The following is a 21,793-nucleotide window of genomic DNA, read 5'->3' as shown; positions in this document are numbered from 1 at the left end:
AGAAGAAGAGAACAAATGGCGGCAGGAATGAAACATAACTTATAAAGATATTGCTCCATGGTGTACTACTACTACTACTACTAGTAAAACCAAAGGAATAAACACCTCAGGGTGCCTTTAATAATAGTGGCCATTGTTTTTTTTGTTTTTTACTCTAAGCAGCACACTCGCCTTATTTTGTGACTGTGACCAACATGAAGTGTGACTGAAGGTTCATGGATGTTACTTTGTGATTGATGCAATTCATTTTATAAATTCAGTCTTTTAAAAACAGGTGAAAGAAAAGAGAGAAATGCCAAGTGGTGATTGCTGGTTGCAGCAATTCTCCGGTCAACTGAAGCACAGTTTTATTGAGCAACTGACCAGCAGACAATTATAAAATACTGAGGCTGCACAATAGATACATGTACCAATATAAATACTTTCACTCAAGCAATATACTAAAAAACACACACAAACACAGGGAGGTAAAAGAACGATTAGCAAACCCTTAAAAATGTGTCTTAAATATCAAATAAACTTTTGAGAATAATTGAGCATTCATGTTACTCACAGAACAGTTTAAGATAGAGATATACATACAGCTAAAAACAAGGACAACAAAGAAAAACAGAAATGTTATCTACATACAAGTAGGTGAAAACAAGTGTTAAAGCACAAAGGGTATTTTAAACTGTAAATATATAATTCATATTTTGTAGCAAGATAAGTTATTTGTTAAAGTGAGCAAGAAAATCTTAGAGCTCAGACTCCCTTCAACGGTGTTCTAACAAATATGTATACAAATAAAAAATAGTATTTAAGACATAAAATAGTACAGAAATATAACAAAAGGATAAATATATAAAATGTGAAATAAAGTAATATATATTTGTGGAAACCAGGTGTACAGTAATAATACAATTAACAAACTGTAATAGAGAGCGAGAGAGAATTTACAGAAATGTAAACAGTATAAAATATATAAAGGTGTATAAAATAAATCAATGGAAACTTTCCTCACCTTTAAAATTAAATTAATATAGTTTCACTGTTTGTTTTTGTCTCATTCTGATGGTACAAAATGTCCTTAAATCAGTTTTGGGATGTTATCCAGCTTTAACGAGATCCAGCTGAGCACGTCAAACCGGAGGCCTCCACATGTGGCGAACACTAGGGGGCAGTGGCGTCCACTCAGCGCTGTTCAACCTGCCAGAAAAGGAGACGAAGAAGAAGACAACCCGGAAGTATGCGGTATTTTCTCTGTGGGCTCCACATGTATCCTGTACGCGTGTTGTTTAACGTCAGGAGAGAAGTATAAAAGAGGTGAAACAGTGAAATGAAAAGTGGATAAGTCTTATAGCTCGTTAAAGGTAAGATAGTTTTATAACAGGTGGGTATTATTTTTAAAAACAGACACTTAAATGTCATTCAGCGTCCAAGAGTTAAGCACAGGACTCTGTCAAATGTTCCTTTCGTGGAAACTTTGACTAATTTTCTGAGTAATTACATCATGCATCCAACATGGCAACAAACGTACTGACTAAAGTAAACAGCGGACGTAACGTTGGGCTTAATAATCATTTATTATTTTTTAAGACAGATAAGATACTTTATTGTCCCAGTGGACGTTGGTCGTTAATATCACAGTGTCAACAGTATAAAATACAACAAATAAACCCATCCACCAACTGCATGATTTACAATGTCTTCTTTTTTATTAACGTTGTTATTGAGGCATTTTTATGTTGAGAAAAAAGCAAATACATCTTTTATATGACACAGTAGTCAGCAACATACATTTCAAGTTCAGTCAGTGAGGCTCGTAGTGTGTGTGTATATATATATATATATATATATATATATGTATATATATCTATATCAGTAGTTTTGTTCTGTTCTGTTCTGTTCTGTTGTCCCAGCTGAAGGGTGCTTGTGTTTATCAGACTGTGTTAGAAGATGCAGAGTGAATCTGAGGCTGCAGAGCTGCTCCCCTTCCTGAGCCCCGACACACGACCTGATGTCAAAGGTCACACCACAGGCTCCATCCTGGGACTTTCAGGACACAGGTACGACGACGATGTCATTATATCCACATTACTGATCATTACTTATTAAAAAAAACTTAATTGGGTAAATGTTTTTGTGAAAGCACCAAGAGTCAAACCCTCAATATCGATGTATTTAGTAAAAACTATCATAATATTTGATTTTCTCCATATCGCCCAGCCCCACCCATCACTCTTGTTTCTGCTCGGCCCCCTGAGGCCAGATAGATGGATGGATGGATAGATAGAGATTCATTAGTTAGTCATTTCAGAGATTCATCATATGCCATAGGCAGACGTCAGATAAATAAACAGACAACTATAACCCCACCGACACATCACCTCAACATGACTCTAGACCTGTTCACCACATTATTATCATATCTTAAGGTCATAAGGTGCAGTATTCTAACACACAGATATCAATTAAATTATCAATCAAAGCACGAATACCCTGACGATATAAAACCGTTTCATGTCACTCTCTTTTTTGTGTGTGTGTTTGTTTTCAGGGACGGCTGCCGCTTCCTCCGCTCTAAACCTGAGCTACTGGTTGCTGTGTTTGCTCTGACGTCTGACCCCTCTATTGCTATCGTGAAGGACTGTTACTACATCCTCATCAACCTGTCAGCTGACGAGACTCTGCACCAGGTGACCAGTCCTAAATGATCAGCAGAATCCCGTCTTGATTGAGAGAAATAAAACAAAACAAAGCTGTTGGGCCCTCAGAGATGTTGTGGATTCAGTGTTTACAGCCTCGTTGAAGACAAACAGCTGTTCTTGGTTGTGTCTCGTCCAGGTTTTGGTGACAGATGTCAAAGTTCTTCCAGTGTTGTTGAAGAAGCTTCTGGATCCAGAGTACCTGTTCTCTGATCAGATCTGCTCCATCCTGTCCAACCTGACCCGCCATACCAAGACCTGCAAGACCGTGTTCAAGGTGGGCCCCGGGCTCGACTCCACCATATTTCAGTGAGCTGCTGATGCGACACAGGTCCACGAAGCCTCTCGGGTCATCAGAACAAGATGTGTTTCCTCTTTGTTTCAGGTCCTCCAGGAGGACGTGGGTCTGGCTCAGCTGGTGGACATCTTCTGCACTGAAGACTACAACAAGAAGGCAAAGCACCACTATCTGGGTCCGCTGCTGTCCAACCTGACGCAGCTGCCCGAGGCCAGAAACTACCTGATGGACAAAGACAGGTGACTGAAAACACTGCGGGACAAGAAGTGATGTTTAGACAGAGGGGAGCTCTACGTCGCCCAGTTATGGGACTTTTTCAAAACGGATATTTTTGCCAGATGTGTTAAAAGTGGGCATTTCCTTCTTAATACAGGGCCAGTCAGAATTTAAGAAAGAGGAGACTGACCAAAGTTTTAAACACAACAATGACACTCGCTGTGTGAACGATACATCAACAACTACCAAAGATAACCAAAGCATATTTTCTGCTTTAAGTCTATTGTTCTTCCTCTTCACATTTGTACGTCGGTAACTGCAGTGATTATTTGTTGACCCACACTAAATAATGTGCCTGAACACATCATGTGTGGACACAGACTGGAGGACAGAAGCTGCTGCTTTAGTCAGAGTGCATTAGTCTAAATCAGTGGTAATATTTGGTTCAAGAAGTATTCTGAACTACAACCCAAATATTCACAGTTGAGTCAATAGAAATCTAGACATCGTTTGGGTGCAGCTGCGGCAGCACGTTGTAACTATCTGTGTGTGTTGCAGGTGTGTAATCCAGAGGTTGTTTCCCTTCACTCAGTACCGGACGTCGGTGGTGAGGAGAGGCGGAGTCATAGGGACGCTGCGCAACTGTTGCTTTGACCACGGTGAGACGCACAGAGACCTCATTGACGCCACACGCCATGTGTATCGGACAGCTGTGTGATACGAAATCATCGTAAATGCATCCAAGAAGCATTTAAAATACGATGCATGTTGAGAAAGTGTAAATGTGTCTCTTTAAGATGTAATCTACGTCAGAATCTGGGGAAGTTGCCTCTACATTTGTCCAACTTTGATTTAATTGAATTTTACAGCCTTTAAAGCCTTTTACTGAATCCTAAAATAATATTAATTTACACCAAAAGAATAAACCATGTGACTGAACTGTAGTCCGACGTTACCTCCAGTCATCTGATCCCAAACTTCTCCTCCGTCTGTGCAGCCCAGCATGAGTGGTTGCTCAGCGACGCCGTGGACATCCTGCCCTTCCTGCTGCTGCCGCTGGCAGGTCCGGAGGAGCTGACGGAGGAAGAGAACGAAGGTGTGTTTCTAGTAGTCAACTCTTCTGAGTGTTCATATTTTAGAGAGCGACTCTGATTGTATTCTCTATATTTCCTTTTGTCAACAAATACCATGAAAAGAGCAAAATAGTGTTTTCTTGGTATGAAACCCTGATAAATGTTCTTCCTCTGGGTCATAGAGCTCCGTTGTTGTGGAGAAACTATTAAAAACACATCAATGAGTCTGTTGCACTGGGTGACATATTCATTCATCACCATGAACACACACACTGTAGTTTATTTTGACTCAATCACACACACACCGGCCTGCTGGATTAATCCACCGCTGAAAATAGTCCCCAATAAATGCACTACTTCTTCCTGTGAAAGTAACGTTTGATAAACCACAGTGAGCAGCAGTATGAATATATATTTGAATGATTTATGTGTTGAGTAGGAACCAATGGGCTTGGGGCTGAGTGTGCAGGGGAGTGTAATAGTGGGACACGCTGGCTGTGAGTCTAACAGAGGTTGATGTGGTGTTCAGGTCTACCGGTGGACCTGCAGTACCTCCCCGAGGACAAGAAGAGAGAAGACGACCCCGACATCAGAAAGATGCTGCTGGAAACACTTTTACTGGTACGACGCAACGAAAACAGACACAACACAAAAACACAGACGTACATTTAGACTCGTGTTGTTTTCATAACGAACACTTTGCCCGTTCGTCTCTTTTGCAGCTGACAGCGACCAGAGCCGGCCGGGACACGTTGAAAGACAAGAGCGTTTATCCGATCATGAGAGAGTTCCACAGCTGGGAGAAGGACGTCCACGTCACAGCAGCCTGTGAGAAGCTGGTCCAGGTAGGAAAGATCTAATTCATCTTAATTATTGCTGTCAAATACATCGACTAGTGACACTAAACGCCAAATCATGAGAAACCTCTGATGGCTGAGCACCCAAACAATGGCGAACGGAATTATAATAGTTAACTATAAAATCGTGTTTTTAATAAACCAAAACAATGAAGTCAATCGTACTGTGTGCTGCTGTTGTGCTCCTGTCAATCAAAAACAGGAAACGGATCACTCGTGTGTTTGTGATTGTTTTTGACTCCAAACACAATCGCAGCCTCGTTTTCATGCTTTATTATGTGTTTTTTGAGATGTCCGTCCTTCTCATTCTTGTGAACATTAAATCTCAGGAACGTCTGGAGGGAATTTCAGCAAATTTGGCACAAACGTCCACCTGGACTCAAAGATGAACTGATTAGAATTTGGTGGTCAAAGATCACTGTCTTTGGCCTTAACTAAATAATTAATATGCTCATTATGATAATTTCGCACAAATGTCTAACAAGACATTTTGAACAAATTGATTACGGGTAATTCTAGGTTGTTGTTTTTTTTCATACACACACAACCAACAGAAGAACTGAACCATGATCTGTTTTATGAATAATGAATGAATGAAGACCTCCCGTGACCAGCTTTAACCTTAAATCAGACAGAACAGATCATTTGACTTTTCAGTCTGATAACGTCCTGAATCAGGAACAAAAAGCACAACAATAGACCTTCTTCATGGCAGACGCTTTGATAGGAACATCATAGGTGTATGTCTTTAATGTGCAGTGGAGACCCAGGTCGTATTGCTGGACCATATTCTGGTGCTCACAAACACTTTCGTCCACAGGGACCGCCACAATCAAACGTCAATGAAAGTTCCTCATAGTAGCTTTAACTCGGTGTACCTAATAAACTGGCCCATGTCCGTCCTCCGTCTCCCTCCAGGTGCTGATAGGAGATGAGCCGGAGCAGGGGATGGAGAACCTGATGGATGTGGACATTCCTGAGGACGTGGAGGTGAAACTGAAGGACGCCGACGCCAAAGAACAGGTGGAGCTGGAGAAAGAGCAGGAGGAGATAAGACAGGAGGAAGAAGAGGCGGAGAGGAGGAAGAAGAAGAGTGATGAAGAGGGGACAGACAAAGAACAGGAGAGTGGACTGATACGGTAAAGTCCTGCTTCTGTTAAAGTGATGGCTTTTTGTCATTCAGACAGTTAAATGTTCATTATTCAGACGCGACGGGGACGTTTTCAGAAAGAGCCGCGAGGCTCTGTGGCGTCGGTCAGCTGGTCCACACAGGAAGTGACATCACTGCTGAGGTTGAAAAGTAAAAGTAAGTAATGAACTGAAAAGAAGAGAGTTTTCTGTCTCTCACAGGCTGCGTATCTCTGTGCTTCATCATCAGTTTCATCATCTTCATCTGCTGACATTAACTCCTGTTCACGGTTGTTGTTGTTGTTGTTTACCTCCTGTGTCAACATTTCAACAACTTCAAACACAGCGTTTCCTGATTTTATTATGATTTTAATTAAAAATGATGAATGACAAATTCATGTATATATATTTAGTGTTACAAAAACGAATGACGACATGATTTTAACATAAAAGTGAGGTTTTCAGATATGAGACGATGTAAAATGTGCGTCACTACGTAATGAGATCTCACTCTCTGGTTGTTCACTCCTCGTCACACTTTCAGTGGGTTTGAAGGTCTGATTCTTGTCTGACAGAATCACAATACTGTGTATTTAGTGTCTCACGTTGTTCCAGCGCTTCATTGAAACTATACGACGTTAACACTGAGTGATGAACTTTCCCTCACATGAAAGTATTACAGCTGTTCATTTATTGAGGAGATGATCCTCACTGCTGTTAAATGAGCTTCAAGAGTCTGAACTCACAGTTCTGTTTTTATTATTATTATTATTATTATTATTATGTTATATGCATGGAGTCTGTCGTGTAGCTCTGCAGTAATTATAATTTTCAATATTCTCAGAAGTGAGAAAGTTCCTCCAAAGAAACAGACGACATTAATTTACAGGCTGAATAAAACTAAACGGTGCATGTGCAACATGTGCAACATTAATTAACATTAACAGGGAGCTCTTTTATTTGATCAATTTTAAAAAGTAATTGTAAATTGGTTAATTGCATTCTTTTCAAATAAACGTGAAGTTAACCCGATTTGAATTTGCTAATTAAAAATGCAGTCGTTTGTTCTGTTAAATGATAAGTTAATTATTTTCAAAGTGGAATCAAAAACGAATTCAAATACATTAAAAAAAGGTTTTTGCATTTAATTCATGCGTCTGTCTCAGATTACTTTAGTTTCCCACTTGAACATCTGCAGTTTGCTTTTTATTTCTCGTTCTGCTTACAGATGTGTCTGCCTGTCACGTCTCATCTTATGTGTTTTATGCTTAAAGTAAAACGTATCTGCTGATGCTGAAAGCCTTTCACCGACTTCTGGTCAGAACGAGGACGGTTGTTGAGTGACGCTGGTCGACCAGCGGGGGGCGCCGGAGTCGTTCCTCCACTCTGACCTGACACCAGCAGGAACTGACTCTCCTCACTGGGGAAGTCAAAAAATAAACAGACAGACATTTAACAATGATCGTAGCATCTGACAATGTGACTCCGTATTAAGACAGAAAGATTAAAGTCGAATCATTTCAGCTTCAGTGCAAATGAAGTTTGTTTGTTTGCATTTAGTTTGTTTAGATCTCGGTTAGCTTTTGTGGTTTTATGAGTCACAATTCAGATGGTTTCTGGTGGAAACGTCTTCATGTGAGCAGAGAGATAACTGCAGTAAACATTAACCTTTACACGAGTTAGTGAGACTCTCGAGATAAAACCAGGAACTAAAACTCAGCTCTGTGTGTGTGTGTCCTTTGTTCTTCTGTCCTTGTGAGGACCAGTTTGCAAAAAAAGGTCTTTACTTTTCAAAAATTCAAAGTGAGGAGACTTTTAAGGAAGTGACTGTTTTTAAAAGTAAAGATGATAAAACGTTTTTAAGAAAGTGAGAACAGTTTTCAAAATATTAGACATTGTTGAAAAGTGAGGAATTTATAGTAAACTTTTTTTGAACAGTGGAGACCTTTTTTTGGACAGTTGCAGAAAACTCTGACAGTTTGAGTAGCGAGGACAATTTGAAAAGGTGAGAACATTAATTTGTCCCGTCCTCACTTTAATGATTCAGTCCTGTTTTTAGGGTTACAGTCAGAAACAGGTTTATGTTTAGTTTAAGGGCTGAAGAAAAGGTCACTTTATGACAATAAGGGTCTTCACAGGAACAGATTAGCATGAGTATAGCAAGGAGATAATACTGTTATTTCAAATAGAGGCCTTACAAGTATAGAAGTTGAGGTGTGTGTGTGTGTGTGTGTGTGTGTGTGTGTGTGTGTGTGTGTGTGTGTGTGTGTGTGTGTGTGTGTGTGTGTGTGTGTGTGTGTGTGTGTGTGTGTGTGTGTGTGTGTGTGTGTGTGTGTGTCAATCAGGTGTTTCTTTATCAGCGTCTCTGTGAGTTTTTCCACCTCGACACACGGTCAGATTGAAACCAGTCCGGGGGAACCGTCTCATTTCACACTGAAACATTGAAGTTAAGATGAGCCATTTGCTCCGTGCTTTTAGATGTCATTTGAATTTCTCTAAAGTTGAGTCATTAACCTCAGTCGAAAGTTATCCTTCCTTTTTAATCCAACCATCTGTCCAGAGAAAGAGAGAACAGACTTTATAATTGAGTTTTAGTGTTGTCTTTAGGGTGTGACGTCCTTTCTATTCACCAGCTGCTTTGTGTCACTTCTCCAACTAAATCCTCTCCAAAAACCACAGATTTTTAGTTTTCAGTCGACGCTCCAGGATCAGAGTACATGTTGAGACCAAACACACTGCTGCATTTTTTTTGTTCATTGGAGGGTGAAGACAGGCAGGAAGAGAAAGAAGGCCTGTGTAGAGCGGACGGGTTCGACGTCACTGTTCTTGTGAGTAACTGGGCGGGTCTGTGTGTCCCGGCCAGCCAATCAGACGCTGAGGTTTCCTGTTTCACTTCCTGGTGTGTGTCCTCAGCGTACACACGCACGCGCGCACGTGCACACACACACACACACACACACACACACACACACACACACACACACAGGCAGCCTACAGTACATGTGAGACGTGTCCCGCACACTAGCGGATGTGTTGTTATTGTGATGTACATCTCACACACTTTCACCACAGTACCACACTGAGTACATTTACTGTAGTACTACTGCTGCTGCACAAGTGTCTGACAGCTGGAGTTACTGCTGACTCTGTGATAAGCTGTTGCATGCAAAACGTGTGTTGAGCCCGTGAGATATCATGCAAATGTTTAAACCTTATTTTATTATTTTATCATTGATTGCATCCTTCACTACTGACAGCACCGCTGTCTTTTGTTTTCATGCTAGAAGTGTAATAAATTAATTTTCATGCTGCTAACTCTGCTAGAAGCTTTTTAATCCCTCAAGAGACACATTTTACCAAATTTGTGATTTATGGTGTTTCGGTACTTTCAAAGTATGTATGGTGTTTTTTTGTATTTAGTACCTTTTATTTATTTAGTTCTTATTCCTATGGTACTATAATATAATACAAAGTACATGACTTAAAGTCGAGCAGTGGTGGAAGAAGTACTCAGATCTTAAAGTACAAGTATCAATACCACAGTGTAGAAATACTCTGTTACAAGTAAAAGTCCTGCATTCTAGATCTCAAGTAAAAATACAAAAGTATGAGCATCAAAATGTACTTAAAAGTACTCATTATGCAGAATGGCCTATTTCAGAATAATGATATTACAGGCTAATTTCAACTACTTTATACACTACTTTGTTGCTTATTCCATAATAATATATATTGATTTATTAGTTTATTTCATATTTAGTTTTAATAATTGCAATCTATAAAGTAATTAAAGCTTTAAAATACATGTAGTGGAGTAAAAAGTACTGTATTTTTGCCCTAAATGTTGTGGAGTATAAAGTAGCATACTCAAGTGAAGTACAAGTACCTCAAAATGAAGTACTTAAGTACAGCACTTAAGTAAATGTGCTTAGTTACATTCCACTACTGCTGCAGACACGAGACATTTTACCAGAATCCCTCAAATGTCTTAAATTGTATTTTGTCATTATTTATTGAATTTGTGATTATTGGTGTTTCAGCACTTTGTAGTAACTATTTGTTTGGTGTTTTTGTACTTCTATATAGATCTATCTCTTTATCTTTATATCTATATTTCTATATTAATGAATAAAGACAAACACAAAGGATCTTTACCTAATCATAGACGATGTTTACATACACTCGACATGCTGACTCTACTGGTGATCACCTCACCTTTACCTTGTAACTCTGTTTTTAATTGCTCTTGTATAGTCTCCATTTTTACTTCTATTCTTATTGTACTTGTACACAGATCTTAACCACCATATGTACTGCATCCTCTGGGGATCAATAACGTCTTATCGTGATGCCAGAGCTGTGGACTAAAGTCACATGACCTGGACACAGAAATTAGATGTTTGTAGAAGCAAAAAGTACCTGCAACTTTAAAACCAACGAGTCATGATTTGTTTTGACACAGTAGAACTCTGTTCATATCAATCCAACAACAGTCTTCTACTGAGTCTGTCACCCCGCTGCTCTGTCAGTCCAAGCTGATCACACACAGCCAAAGGGGGGGTGTGTGTGCCTTGAGAGGATTATCAGTCCAGTGAAACATTCACCACGCTGCTGAAAGGATATCCACTCCCCCTCTCTCTCTAGTGTGTGTGTGTGTGTGTGTGTGCGTGTGTGAGAGAGAGAGAGAAGCTGCCAGGTCAGTGGAGCAGCAGCAAACAGATTACACTCACAGTTGTCTGCAGCAAAGACTGTACATGTAGAAATGTCTGATTATATGAAGACTAGTTGCTGGTTTATTAAAATGTGTGTGTTGTCCTTCTCTAAGAAGATCGATACCAAATTAGTTAATTTTTTATTTTCGAGGTGCCTAGCCCACGTGGGCTTATGAGTCACTACTTCCATAACTTCACAGGCCAGAAAAAACAAAAGCAAACAAATACACGATACATCAAGCACATCGTATCACATATAACCGTAACCAGTGGTGAAGTATTCAAACCTTTCACTTCTATAAAAGTACTCGTACCACAGTGTCAAAATATTCTGTTAGAAGTGAAAGTCCTGCATTTGAAATGTTACTATATTAAAAGTACAATGGTATGAAAATGTTATTAAAGTAAAAGAATGCATTATGGTATATTATATTACTGGATTATAATAAGTGATGAGTCAGCATTACTAATGTTGCAGCTGGTCAAAGTAATTTCAGTTACTGCTGGTTAGTGTAACTTATAATAATATTGTACATTATTATATTATTATAATTATTATATTTTGTATTAGTCTGAATCTTGTCAAAGAAATGTTGTGTAGTCAACGTAGGCCTAATATTGTCTTCCAAAATATAGTGGAGTAGAAGTACAAAGTATAGGTACCTCAAAATAGTACTTAAGTAAATGTACTCCGTGCAAAATACAAAACCTGGCTGCCGTAGTTACCTTTTTTGTGGGCGGGGCTTTAGTGAAACGTTTCAGTTGCTTTTCATTCGCTGCGACAGCGAAGCTGGTTTTATTTTCTCCTTGTGAGTCGAACATTTTGTCACCGCGAAGCGTCGCAGTCACGAAACTTTACAGGTGTGAATGAAGGCCGAGATTTAAAAAGGTCTGAGCAAGGGGTCAGTGTATGAGGGAAGGAAGCGAGGAAAGGCCCCCACACACACACTTTACGCCACTGGTCCAATCACAAGATGGTCTCTAGTTTACTTTAACTATAAGTTATTGATTAGCACAAAACATTCCTTCAAAAACCCATCCGTTATAAAGACAATTTAAATGTTGAATGAACTTTTTTAAACTGTTTTGGTAAAGTTGTTTCAACATCTTCACAGCTCAGCTCAGTTAGTTCAAGAAATAAAAATATTTAAAGTCACATCTGATGCTATTTGACTCTTTGAATATCAAGCTTCTCGCTAATCTTTAAATGAAGACAGAGTTCAGAAATGGAGCCTCTCTGCTGGTTTGTCACACTGCTGAGCACTGCTGTCAATCAATGTGTTGTTCTGTGCTCTGATTGGCTGGTTTGTGTACTCAAACAGGGAAGTCTCCGCCTCCCCAGCTGATGGCTGTACTTTTCCACTCCAAACTGAGTTTTAGCATCCAACTACCTCCACTCCTCCTTCTCCTCCTCCCTCCTTCACTTCATCTATTCATAACACACACCTCCCCCTCCCCAATCACACACACTGAGGTAACTGAGATTTCCTCCTGAGTTTTTGGTTCTATACAGAACCACAACAACAACTGAGGTTAGGCTCTGACTGGTTAAGAGTTCTGGTAGAAACACATGACCCAATATGCTTCAATCTGGTTAAACTGCAGATGTTGTGAAATGTGACAGTAATCGATTTAATCGCTTTTAGTATTTTGTTTTCTGGAAATCTTTCCTGTCATGTGACCTGTGAGGAGAAACACCAGGCACAACCACAGCATGACATTCCAGGCATCTAAATATTTCATCCTGTCACATGTGAGCCAGCTTTAATTCCACTGATTCTGCAGCATTAGAGGTCTTCATGAGTCCACTTGGTCATCAGTAATCGAGACCTGACCCATGACCTGAGTCAGGCCAGTCTAATGTCAGAGTCTGTAGACAGTAATGGGGTTTCCTCCTCTGTTTTCCATGGCTCTGTCTTCCTCTGTGGTTGAGTCTCTTAGGTTTAGTGTTGCACAGATAAACTGGTTGGGTTGACAGCTCTGGTAGATATCCGGGCCAAGAGATGTGAGACTAGTATTGGAGTTGAGACGACGTGTATGTCCAGATTGTTTCACAAGTAGCCAGTTTACAAAATCATTTTATACCAATACAAATTTAAATCATCATCAGGAGGCAACTCCTGTGGTTGTATAGAAGTCTATGAGAAAATGACTCTACTTCTCTCTTGATTTATTACCTCAGTAAACATTGTAAACATGAGTTTATGGTCTCAATCTCTAGTTTCAAGTCTTCTTCAATACAGCATGATGTTCATTTAGTACATTATGGTCCATTTAGAGTCAAACAGACCATAAAGCAGGGTATGCTTTGGGCGGGGCTATCTTGTAATTGACAGGTCGCTACCAGAGCCGTGTATGTGTCTCCACGCCACACCTACTGGTGACCATATTTGGTATATCTGGTTTAAAAAAAAAAATGAAGATGGCCCCTGCCAAAATAAACTCACGGCTTCAAAACAGCTTTGACAGTCTATGTATTCAACCAAAGCCAAAGATCAATACTACTCTGACTACAAACAGAAACCAGAAGACTTCAGATACCAAAAACTTGTCCCACATGCTCATGAATGCACATGAATGCAGAATCTGTTTATAGAGATTACAGGTCTGTGTGTCAATATGTATTATCAGGGTGGATCCAAATATCCTCTCTATTAGCTCAGACCACTTGATCATCACAGGACATTTTTTATTTTCACCTTTATTGGACAGCTGCTAGTAGAAAACGAGGAGTAAAGAGAGCTGAAGGGAGCTAGTCGTCGCTTTCATTAGCTTCTTTTACTCAATGTCTCTCATTCTCATCTCTGACGAAGTGAGGACCGGACAAAAATGTCCTCGCTTTTAAAAATGTTCTCAATTTTAGGATCTAAAACCTATATTGGTCCTCACAAAGATGCACACACACACACACACACACACACACACATTGAGAAGCGTGGACTGTTGGTGAAGGGGCAGCCGTCCAACAACAAGTACAGACAGAGTTACAGAATGAATGACGGTTTGAAAGATCACTGACACACCCACCCACACACACACACTAACGCCCTTTAGCAGTTACTGAGACTCCATGTTGTTTGTTGGACAAAGTTTAATATTTCAAGTGCAAATAATTAACTTCTGTTTTTTTTTTATAATCCTGAATTGTGTCACTGTGTGTGAATAAATCTACTTTTTTTCCAGGGGTGGATTGAGCTCAGCTGTGCAGCTGTTTAGTTGATGATCAGATAAACAGATCAAATAAATGCATCTGAATAGAACAGAAATACATTGATCTACAAACTACATGGCCAAAGAATGTGTGGACAGCAGGATATCCCACTGATATGTGAGAGCTGTATGTGTGAATAGACGTTATATAGACGCCTTTATGATAGTAACTAAAACAAGAAAGATTCAAATGTTGGGTGTCGCGGAGAGACTGATCTATTTGTAATCTGTAATCTGACACACACACCACCTTACTTACTGCCATGGTCTGTGTGTGTGTTTGTGTGTGTGTGTGTGTGTGTGCGCCAGCTCACTCTCTCTTCCTGTCTGGCAGCGCCAGCTGACCAATTGGAGGTAGCATTGTGTAACAACAACTCTGACAGCTGAAGGAGTATAAACAGGAGCTACAGTGGACACAATAGAGACAGTGAAGATAAAACAGCTGTGACCTGCCACAGTGTCCCGGGGCAAGGCACTGAACAGATAATCGGATAAGAAACAGGTTAGGGTCATTGTGTGCATGTCATCTTGGTTAACACAACCTCAGCATGGAGTTGACCTCATGCCAACTGAGCTGATCATCTGAGCTACAGGTCAAAGGTCAGTCTGACGAGGTTGGACCTGCTGCTGAAGTGATGTCACTTCTGACCAAATATGTTTACTCAGTCTGCATTTTGTGACACAGGATTTTTTATTGGCACAAGACTGTAGGAATTACGATGGTGATGTGAACAGATTCAATTGTCCAAAACTGGATAAAGCAACCGGACAGTTTCTGCAGGAGCGGTGAAAGCCCTAGAGACTCACTGCCTTTACAGACACGAGTTTAGGAAAAGTGTATAATTTAATAAACATAATAAAACCTTTTGCAATTCTTGAATAATGTCAAGATATATACTCTGTTTAAAAGACTCTGCAACCAGCTGGAAATATAGGGAAGAGACAAGGATGTTAGGTCCATGCACTGTTATTATATGTGTGTGCAAATCGTATTCTCTCCAAAACATTATCAGGTTTATAAGTTAATACCTATTGTTTCATTATCACTGAAGGTCTGGGCCCAGACGCCAATAATGATCGAATAACATGAGGCACGCTGAGAGATTTATTTTCAGGACTGGTTGACAGAGTTAGGATTGCTTTACATCAGTGGTGGGCCGTCAGGGCCAGCTAAGCCTTCTCTGCTGGCCTAAACAGAATCACAAAGTTATAGCTATTTTATAATTTTTCACAAATACACTACATGTATTATAATTGTTGTTCCCATTGCACAGCTCCTGTCTTCCTCTGTTGCTCTGCTTCCAGCACAGCTTGTTTTAAGGAGAACTTTTATCCAATCAGATTCAGGCCGGTGTTCGTTCGCTGGCCGGTGTTCGTTCGCCGGCCGGTGTTCGTTCGCCGCGTTTGTTTTACATCTGCAGTAACTGTTCATTTGTCTATCGTGTCATTTTTATGAATAATATGAATGGCTCGCGCTCTAGCGCTGCAGTGTTGCTGGATTACATACATAAATAAATGAGGCAGTAGCTAATTCTAGTAAAAATGGAGGAACAAACTAGCTAAACTAGACTTGCTAAAGGCTAACTAGCCTAGCTTAACAGAGTAGCAGTAACTGCCATCTCATACTCTGACTCTAATGGCATTCATGTGATTTGGTGTGATTCAGCGAACTCAAAATGACATATTTTAATGTATTAAGCTGTTCATTCATTTATAATTGCTTTAAATAATCTAAAAGAAGTTAATATTCTTAAACTTGGTCAAAAAGGACAAGAAAGCTTAAAGAACAAGGACATTTTGTTTGTAGATTGGCTACTGTATTTTCCCCTCACATATCCTGGACATTTGTCTAAAGGCAGAGCAGAGTATTATATACAGTCTAACCCACTGACTTTATTTTTGGGGGTTAAATAATTGGATTAAAATGTAGGCATTACAAATGTATCTCTATTATACAGTTTACCAGACAGCCTAGAAGCTTGCCTAGTGACACAATTCCGTGTCAAAACTAAGCGTTTCTGGCAGAGGGTAAATACAGACAGCGTGAGAAAATAAAGAGTTTTAAACTTTTAAGAATGTGAGCATATACTAGAGACCCACAGCATAAGCATGAGCCTGGAAATGAGCATTATATGTCTCCTTTAAACACTTTTTTTTTTTAGTAGTTGCGACTCTATTTGAACCGTTACCATTATTACTTTATGACACACCAACACAAAGAGGCTTATCTGCCTGCCCGTGGGTGTGACCAGCCCACTTCACTGCATGTAGTCCACTTCAACAGCTCTCCGTTCAGGAACACAGAGTTTCTCCCTCCTTCCTGCTGTAATGGCCGTCTACAATTAGTGAATAGGAAAATAAAAACGTTTCTTTATGCTAAACATTAAAATACTGTGTGAGTTTTTAAAAACAGATGTAAAGAGCTCATATGTAGCTTTACACATGAATACATGTATTTAATGTTTGTGTAATAAGTAATACCCATGATAATTAAATCGGCATGTCACTCCAGCATGCAGGAGTAAGTTTTAGTGTTTTATTCTTGTGTTACGCTTCCATTTCATGTGTTTGTGACAGAATAAAATCAAACCAAGTCAACGTCAGCTATTAATTTATCCTCTATCCAACCCAAAAAGTGTTTAAATTATTATTTCTTTACTTTTATTTTCAATGTTATATTTCTTGAATATGTTTTTCTTTACTGCTCGTGTCTGTTCTTGCTGCTCCTCTCACATATTGTCATGTCACATGTTTTAAGGAACGTGAGCAACACTCAATATTAATTTTTTTACATGGTTTAACTTTGCATTATCACTCAGAGCAAACATAATGACTCAGTGACACACTGAACCTCATAAATAACACATTTTTATTTTAAAAAAACAACTAATTTGCACTCATTGATATCCACAAAGACAATGAATCAGCCCACGTTACATCAACCAGATTTTTATTTGTGTTTTTTTTTTTCATTCTTTTTTATTTTGTACAGTAAATGGCTTTTTGGTAATGACAGTCTGCATCAGCCAATCATCTACAGCCTAATCCAGTCAGCTCGATGCCGATTGGCTGTTTGGGCTCACTCCCACCACCCAACCCTTCTCTCTTTGTGTGCAACAACAACAGAAAGGCAGCACTTTACAGCACCTGGACACATTGTACATGATGAACCAAATACGAAAAGTAAAAAAACGTCTTTCTTAATAATGTCATTTCATTTTGCATTCAGCACAAGTTTTTTGTCTTAAACCTAGAAAAATACCAACATGGTGAGATCATTTATCAGCGTCTTCAAAAAAGAAGAACTAAAGCAGATAACTGCACGAGTATTAAGAAAACACTTGATTTAAAAAAATATTTTTTTTGAAGTTTAATTCTGCTGGAATCATCTCACCTTGCAAGCAGAATCTTAACATTTAAGGCTAAATGTCTTGATAAGATGGAGACTTTTTAAAAAAAATGTCTGTGAGCATGAAGCGGAACCAACCTGACCCCGCTCTGTCAGAGGTTTAAGTTTAAACACTGCCGAGAATAAAATGGCCCCCTGAAAGTTCCCCTTCAGGGTGTCAGGATGTCACAGAACTCAACAAAGTCCCTCTGCATGAAATTCTGGCTCTTAATCAGGTCATCTTCAGAGGGGAAATACTGCATGCTGTCCTCCTGTAGACGCAGACTGTCCTCGTGCAGACGCAGACTGTCCTCGTGCAGTACCACAATCTGTCCTGGTGGTGGCGGCGGCGAGCCGTGTGGGTTGGGACTGTCCAAGAGGGCTCCTCTCGCATTCTCCAGGACGCCCAGGTACGAGTCCATGTCCGTGAGCTCCACGTCGCTCTCGGAGCTGCTGCTGTCGCTCCCGACCGAGTCGGAGCGCATGTGCAGCATCTGGTACTTCTCGTGCATCAGAAACTGGTTGGTGTTCTTGGGGGCCCGCATGCCCCTCGCTCTGTTCCCCTTGACGTTGACGGGCCGGAGGGACACCACCGGCCTCGGGAAGCGTCGGGGTGGATGATGACGTTGAGGGGGCTGCTGGGGGTGATTGCGCCCCCATGGCCACCCTCCCCCTCTCCGCCCCTGCTGGCGCCCCCTGCAGCTCTTGGACCAGCCGTGCTTCCTGCGGCTGGAAGGGTCTCTCTGTGGAGCCCCTTTCCCGTCCTGCTGCTGCTGCTGCTGCTGCTGCTGGCAGCTCCTTCTGCACATCATCTCTGAGAGCATTTTTTCTGGTCTTTCTTTGCAGTCGCCTTCCTTTCTCCCTGCAGCTCTCTCTCTCTCTTCACATCCTCCTCCCTGCTCGGTTGGCCCCACACAACAACAAAGAGAGGCTGGTTTCTGGCTCAGATCACAAAATGACCCTCCTCTCACTGATGTCTACCTTTTCACTATTATGTCGCTTTTTTTCTTGACCTCTGGCTTTGGCTGATGCATCGCCTGCTCTTCCTCCCCTTGCGGCAGCAGCTTGCCTGCTCGGCTGGCTCCCTGTCACGCCCTCCTCTCTAATCTCTCTTCTTCACCTCTCTGAAAGTCAAATTACAGCTTCTTGCAGCTCTGATTAGTGACCTGAAATGAGCTGCTAAAAGGGGTTTTTAAGAGTCTTCTAGTTAATTTAAAGCTGCTTTTTTCTCTCTCTCTCAGTTTAAAGGCCAGCAAGTGGAGTGTACTCAGCTCAGACCAGCACAGACTGTGGCTCTGCCTTCCTCTCACAGCCTGGATAAAGAGCTGGAACAATCCATTCACAGGTTTAACAGAAGGAGGGGTGGTCAGAGTTAGCAAGCGTGTCCACTACCTATCATCAACATTATAATACGACATATTTCTATAGAATATTACTTCTCAATGCATGTATAAGATAATAAAACATATATGTCAGTATGATGGTGCTTCGGGTTGTACGTGGGTGTGATAACCCTTAAGCTACTTTCCCCCAGCCGGATGGTTCACTCCGCTTCAGTTTTAGCAGCGGAAATCTGATCCACAGCTGCTGCCGCCCCTCTGACAACAGACACACTGTACAGCAACAACAACCAGCAGCACTGGGACATGAGCACAGTGGTAGTCACTGTAAATAGTTAGTTATTGTGTCATGGACACACAAGTACCCAGCCCACGTGGACTTGTACAAATGAAAATACTGTTGCAGTGGTGAGCAGTTTCCTTAAATACAACATTACATTGCAAACGAAGAACTTTGGGTTTTGTCTACAAATAAATATGCCACAGAAAAAGAAGAAGAAATTACATTTATTTTTACAATAAGATTTTATTAAACTTTTTTTTCTTCTTTTTTACAAAATGTTCCAAAACAACTGGCAATGAGGAACCTTCTGGGTAGATAATAATGAGAATAAATATGAAACACAATTTAAATCATACCGTCTAAGCTAAAAATAAATCTGGTTTGAAATGAAATCAAACACGATTTAGCATGATCTATAGAGGGAACCATAAAGTGCATCTTTATGTGGGTCTGTCCACCGCTTTGGTCCAAACTAAGATATATAATCAAATATTGGATGCATTAATATTAAATCTCATACAGACATTGATGGTCCCAAGAAAATGCATCCGACTGACTTTTTCTCCAGCGCCTCTATGAGGTTCACATTTGTGATATTCGTGAACAATCAACTATTGAATGGATTGATGTGAATTTTGGTTCATAAATGCACGTCCCCCTTCTGCATGAATTGTGTAATAACTCTGGGATCCCTTGACTTTTCATCTAGCGCCATCATCAGGTCCAACCTTCTGTTTGGTATTTTTAGCAAATTCCTGCAAAATCTATGACAGTCCCATCAGCCTCAGTGCGTTTGCATGGAAACATCAGCATTGTTAGCATTGTCTTTGAGTGCCTGTTAGCAATGCTGACATTAGCATTTAGCTCAAAGCCAGCCTTGTTTGTCATCCAACCAGATGACGTAATCAAAAATTAAGGACATGTACTAAAAAAAGTACAGCCCCCTTAATCAATACAAAATAAGCAATAACACACTTTAGCTGCTGTTTTGGGACATTTCATCCTCAGTGAGAGCATCAAAACCATCCCTGCTCTAACAGTTATGTTCAGCTCAATGTAGGTCATCTCAATACAACAATGCATGGATGACATAACGTTCCTGTATGTTTGCAGCTGCACTAGCGCCCCCATGTGGCTGTGGTGTATATTACACAGAGCACTGAAGCAGAAGGAGGTGAGGGGGGAGGGGGGGCTCAGTGTTTACTGTAATCCAGCCAGCAAAATTGTTGGCTGGATTAGAAGAGACTCATTTGCTATACTTAGATCTTTACCACCAGTGTTTGTCCTGGATTCTCTGATGTGTGTCATTCTAAACACGATCGACGACAGTCTGAGTTTAGTAAAATGATTGCATTTTGTCGTGAAAATGGATTTTGATTGGATTGATTCTTGCGATGGAGTCCTGACTCATCTGCAGAATAAACGCTTGAGGATGATCACATTAAGCGACAATAATCTCACATCCACTGACAATTTAGTTGATTTCTACACAAGAAGTCCTCACCATCCGTCCTTGTAATCCAGCTTCTATTTTTTTTACCCTCAGGTTGGAGTTCATGAGGCTCATAGCAGCAAAAGAAACACCTCTTTTTATGTTCTTTATTGGTCCACATTATAGGTCAAATGTCCAGGAAATTTAAAAACAATTAAGAACATTCATTGAAACATTAAAAACAGTCATTAAAACACTAAAAAGCAGTGTAAGAAATAAAATACAGTAGTAAAATGCAGAAATGCAGGAAATTGATTAATATCCTTGAATATGGTTCAATTAAAGGCAGCAGCAAACAGAAAAGTCTTCAATCTTGATTTAAAGGAGCTAAGGGTCTCAGCAGACCTGCAGCTTTCTGGGACTTTGTTCCAGATATGTGGAGCAGAAAAACTGAACGCTGCTTCTCCATGTTTAGTTCTGACTCTGGGAACAGAAAGCAGACCAGTCCCAGACGACCTAAGGGGTCGGGATGGTTCATAAGGTAGCAGCAGATCAGAGATGTATTTTGGCCCTAAACCATTCAGTGTTTTATAAACCAACAGCAGGATTTTAAAGTCAATTCTTTGTTGGACAGGAAGCCAGTGCAAAGACCTCAGGACTGGAGTGATGTGATCCACTTTCTTGGTCTTAGTGAGGACTCGAGCTGCAGCGTTCTGAATCAGCTGCAGCTTTCTGATTGACCTTTTACAGAGACCTGTAAACACACCGACCGTTACAGTAGTCGAGTCTACTGAAGATAAATGCATGGACAAATGCTTAGCCTCAAATTAGAGACATTGACAATTATCCTGATACGTATTAAAACCTCATATACCAATGTATACCACTGTGAGCTGCTATTCATAAACATAATCACAACGCTCGCGATAAATCTATGTTTGAAAGATGAGACATGTTCCTATTACTGGACAAAGATCGTGAGTTTCGGTCTTTTAAGTATTTTCTTTCAGTTGTATTGTAGGTGTGGTCTAATTACCTTGTCTGACTGATCAAACTATGTCGAGTATGTTTGATAAACGTTCAACATAAAACAGATATTTTCCTGAAATGAAAACGTTGTGAGAAAAAAGAAAACTGTTAACTGTCAACTGTAAAACTACACATAAAGT

General features: G+C 40.3%; 2 protein-coding genes and 1 long non-coding RNA gene across 5 annotated transcripts; 1 reads left to right on the top strand and 2 right to left on the bottom strand.

Moving 5' to 3' along the window:
* The first annotated feature begins 1,213 nt into the window (after positions 1–1,213).
* Positions 1,214–7,407, top strand: hgh1 (HGH1 cochaperone). 3 transcript variants are annotated; one of them, XM_076096138.1, is made up of 10 exons: positions 1,214–1,352; positions 1,926–2,048; positions 2,540–2,678; positions 2,827–2,964; positions 3,073–3,224; positions 3,760–3,860; positions 4,199–4,297; positions 4,804–4,895; positions 4,997–5,119; positions 6,050–7,407. In XM_076096138.1, the coding sequence occupies exons 2-10, from the start codon at positions 1,939–1,941 to the stop codon at positions 6,272–6,274; spliced, it is 1,179 nt and encodes a 392-aa protein (XP_075952253.1). In that variant the 5' UTR covers positions 1,214–1,352; positions 1,926–1,938; the 3' UTR covers positions 6,275–7,407. The 3 variants fall into 3 exon arrangements, with proteins under 3 accessions (XP_075952253.1, XP_075952255.1, XP_075952256.1); XM_076096140.1 differs by having other exon boundaries at positions 1,227–1,352; positions 1,902–2,048; XM_076096141.1 differs by lacking the exon at positions 1,214–1,352 and having other exon boundaries at positions 1,359–2,048.
* LOC142954860 (uncharacterized) lies at positions 1,470–10,788 on the bottom strand. The gene is made up of 5 exons (XR_012955759.1): positions 10,679–10,788; positions 6,010–7,679; positions 4,941–5,110; positions 4,158–4,275; positions 1,470–3,207 (listed from the first exon to the last, which is right to left on the bottom strand). It is a non-coding gene; the product is annotated as an uncharacterized LOC142954860 (long non-coding RNA).
* A 6,243-nt stretch (positions 10,789–17,031) lies between these two features.
* On the bottom strand, positions 17,032–18,860 carry LOC142954733 (uncharacterized). Its single transcript, XM_076095934.1, has one exon. The coding sequence runs from the start codon at positions 18,391–18,393 to the stop codon at positions 17,740–17,742; it is 654 nt and encodes a 217-aa protein (XP_075952049.1). The 5' UTR covers positions 18,394–18,860; the 3' UTR covers positions 17,032–17,739.
* Positions 18,861–21,793: the final 2,933 nt, after the last annotated feature.

The sequence above is a fragment of the Anarhichas minor genome, unplaced genomic scaffold (genome assembly GCF_050575085.1).
Source record: "Anarhichas minor isolate MPS153535 unplaced genomic scaffold, ASM5057508v1 ptg000021l, whole genome shotgun sequence".
NCBI lineage: Eukaryota > Metazoa > Chordata > Actinopteri > Perciformes > Anarhichadidae > Anarhichas > Anarhichas minor.
Note: the sequence above shows the minus strand (reverse complement) of the source record. Positions and strands in the feature narration are given on the sequence as shown.

Bases quoted from the DNA above. Each gene is read 5' to 3' on its own strand.
- hgh1 (XM_076096138.1), top strand. From the start codon at position 1,939: ATGCAGAGTGAATCTGAGGCTGCAGAGCTGCTCCCCTTCCTGAGCCCC. The intron at 3,225-3,759 runs GTGACTGAAAAC...TGTGTGTTGCAG, and splicing joins TACCTGATGGACAAAGACAG to GTGTGTAATCCAGAGGTTGT. The intron at 4,298-4,803 runs GTGTGTTTCTAG...TGTGGTGTTCAG, and splicing joins GACGGAGGAAGAGAACGAAG to GTCTACCGGTGGACCTGCAG.
- LOC142954733 (XM_076095934.1), bottom strand. From the start codon at position 18,393: ATGCTCTCAGAGATGATGTGCAGAAGGAGCTGCCAGCAGCAGCAGCAG.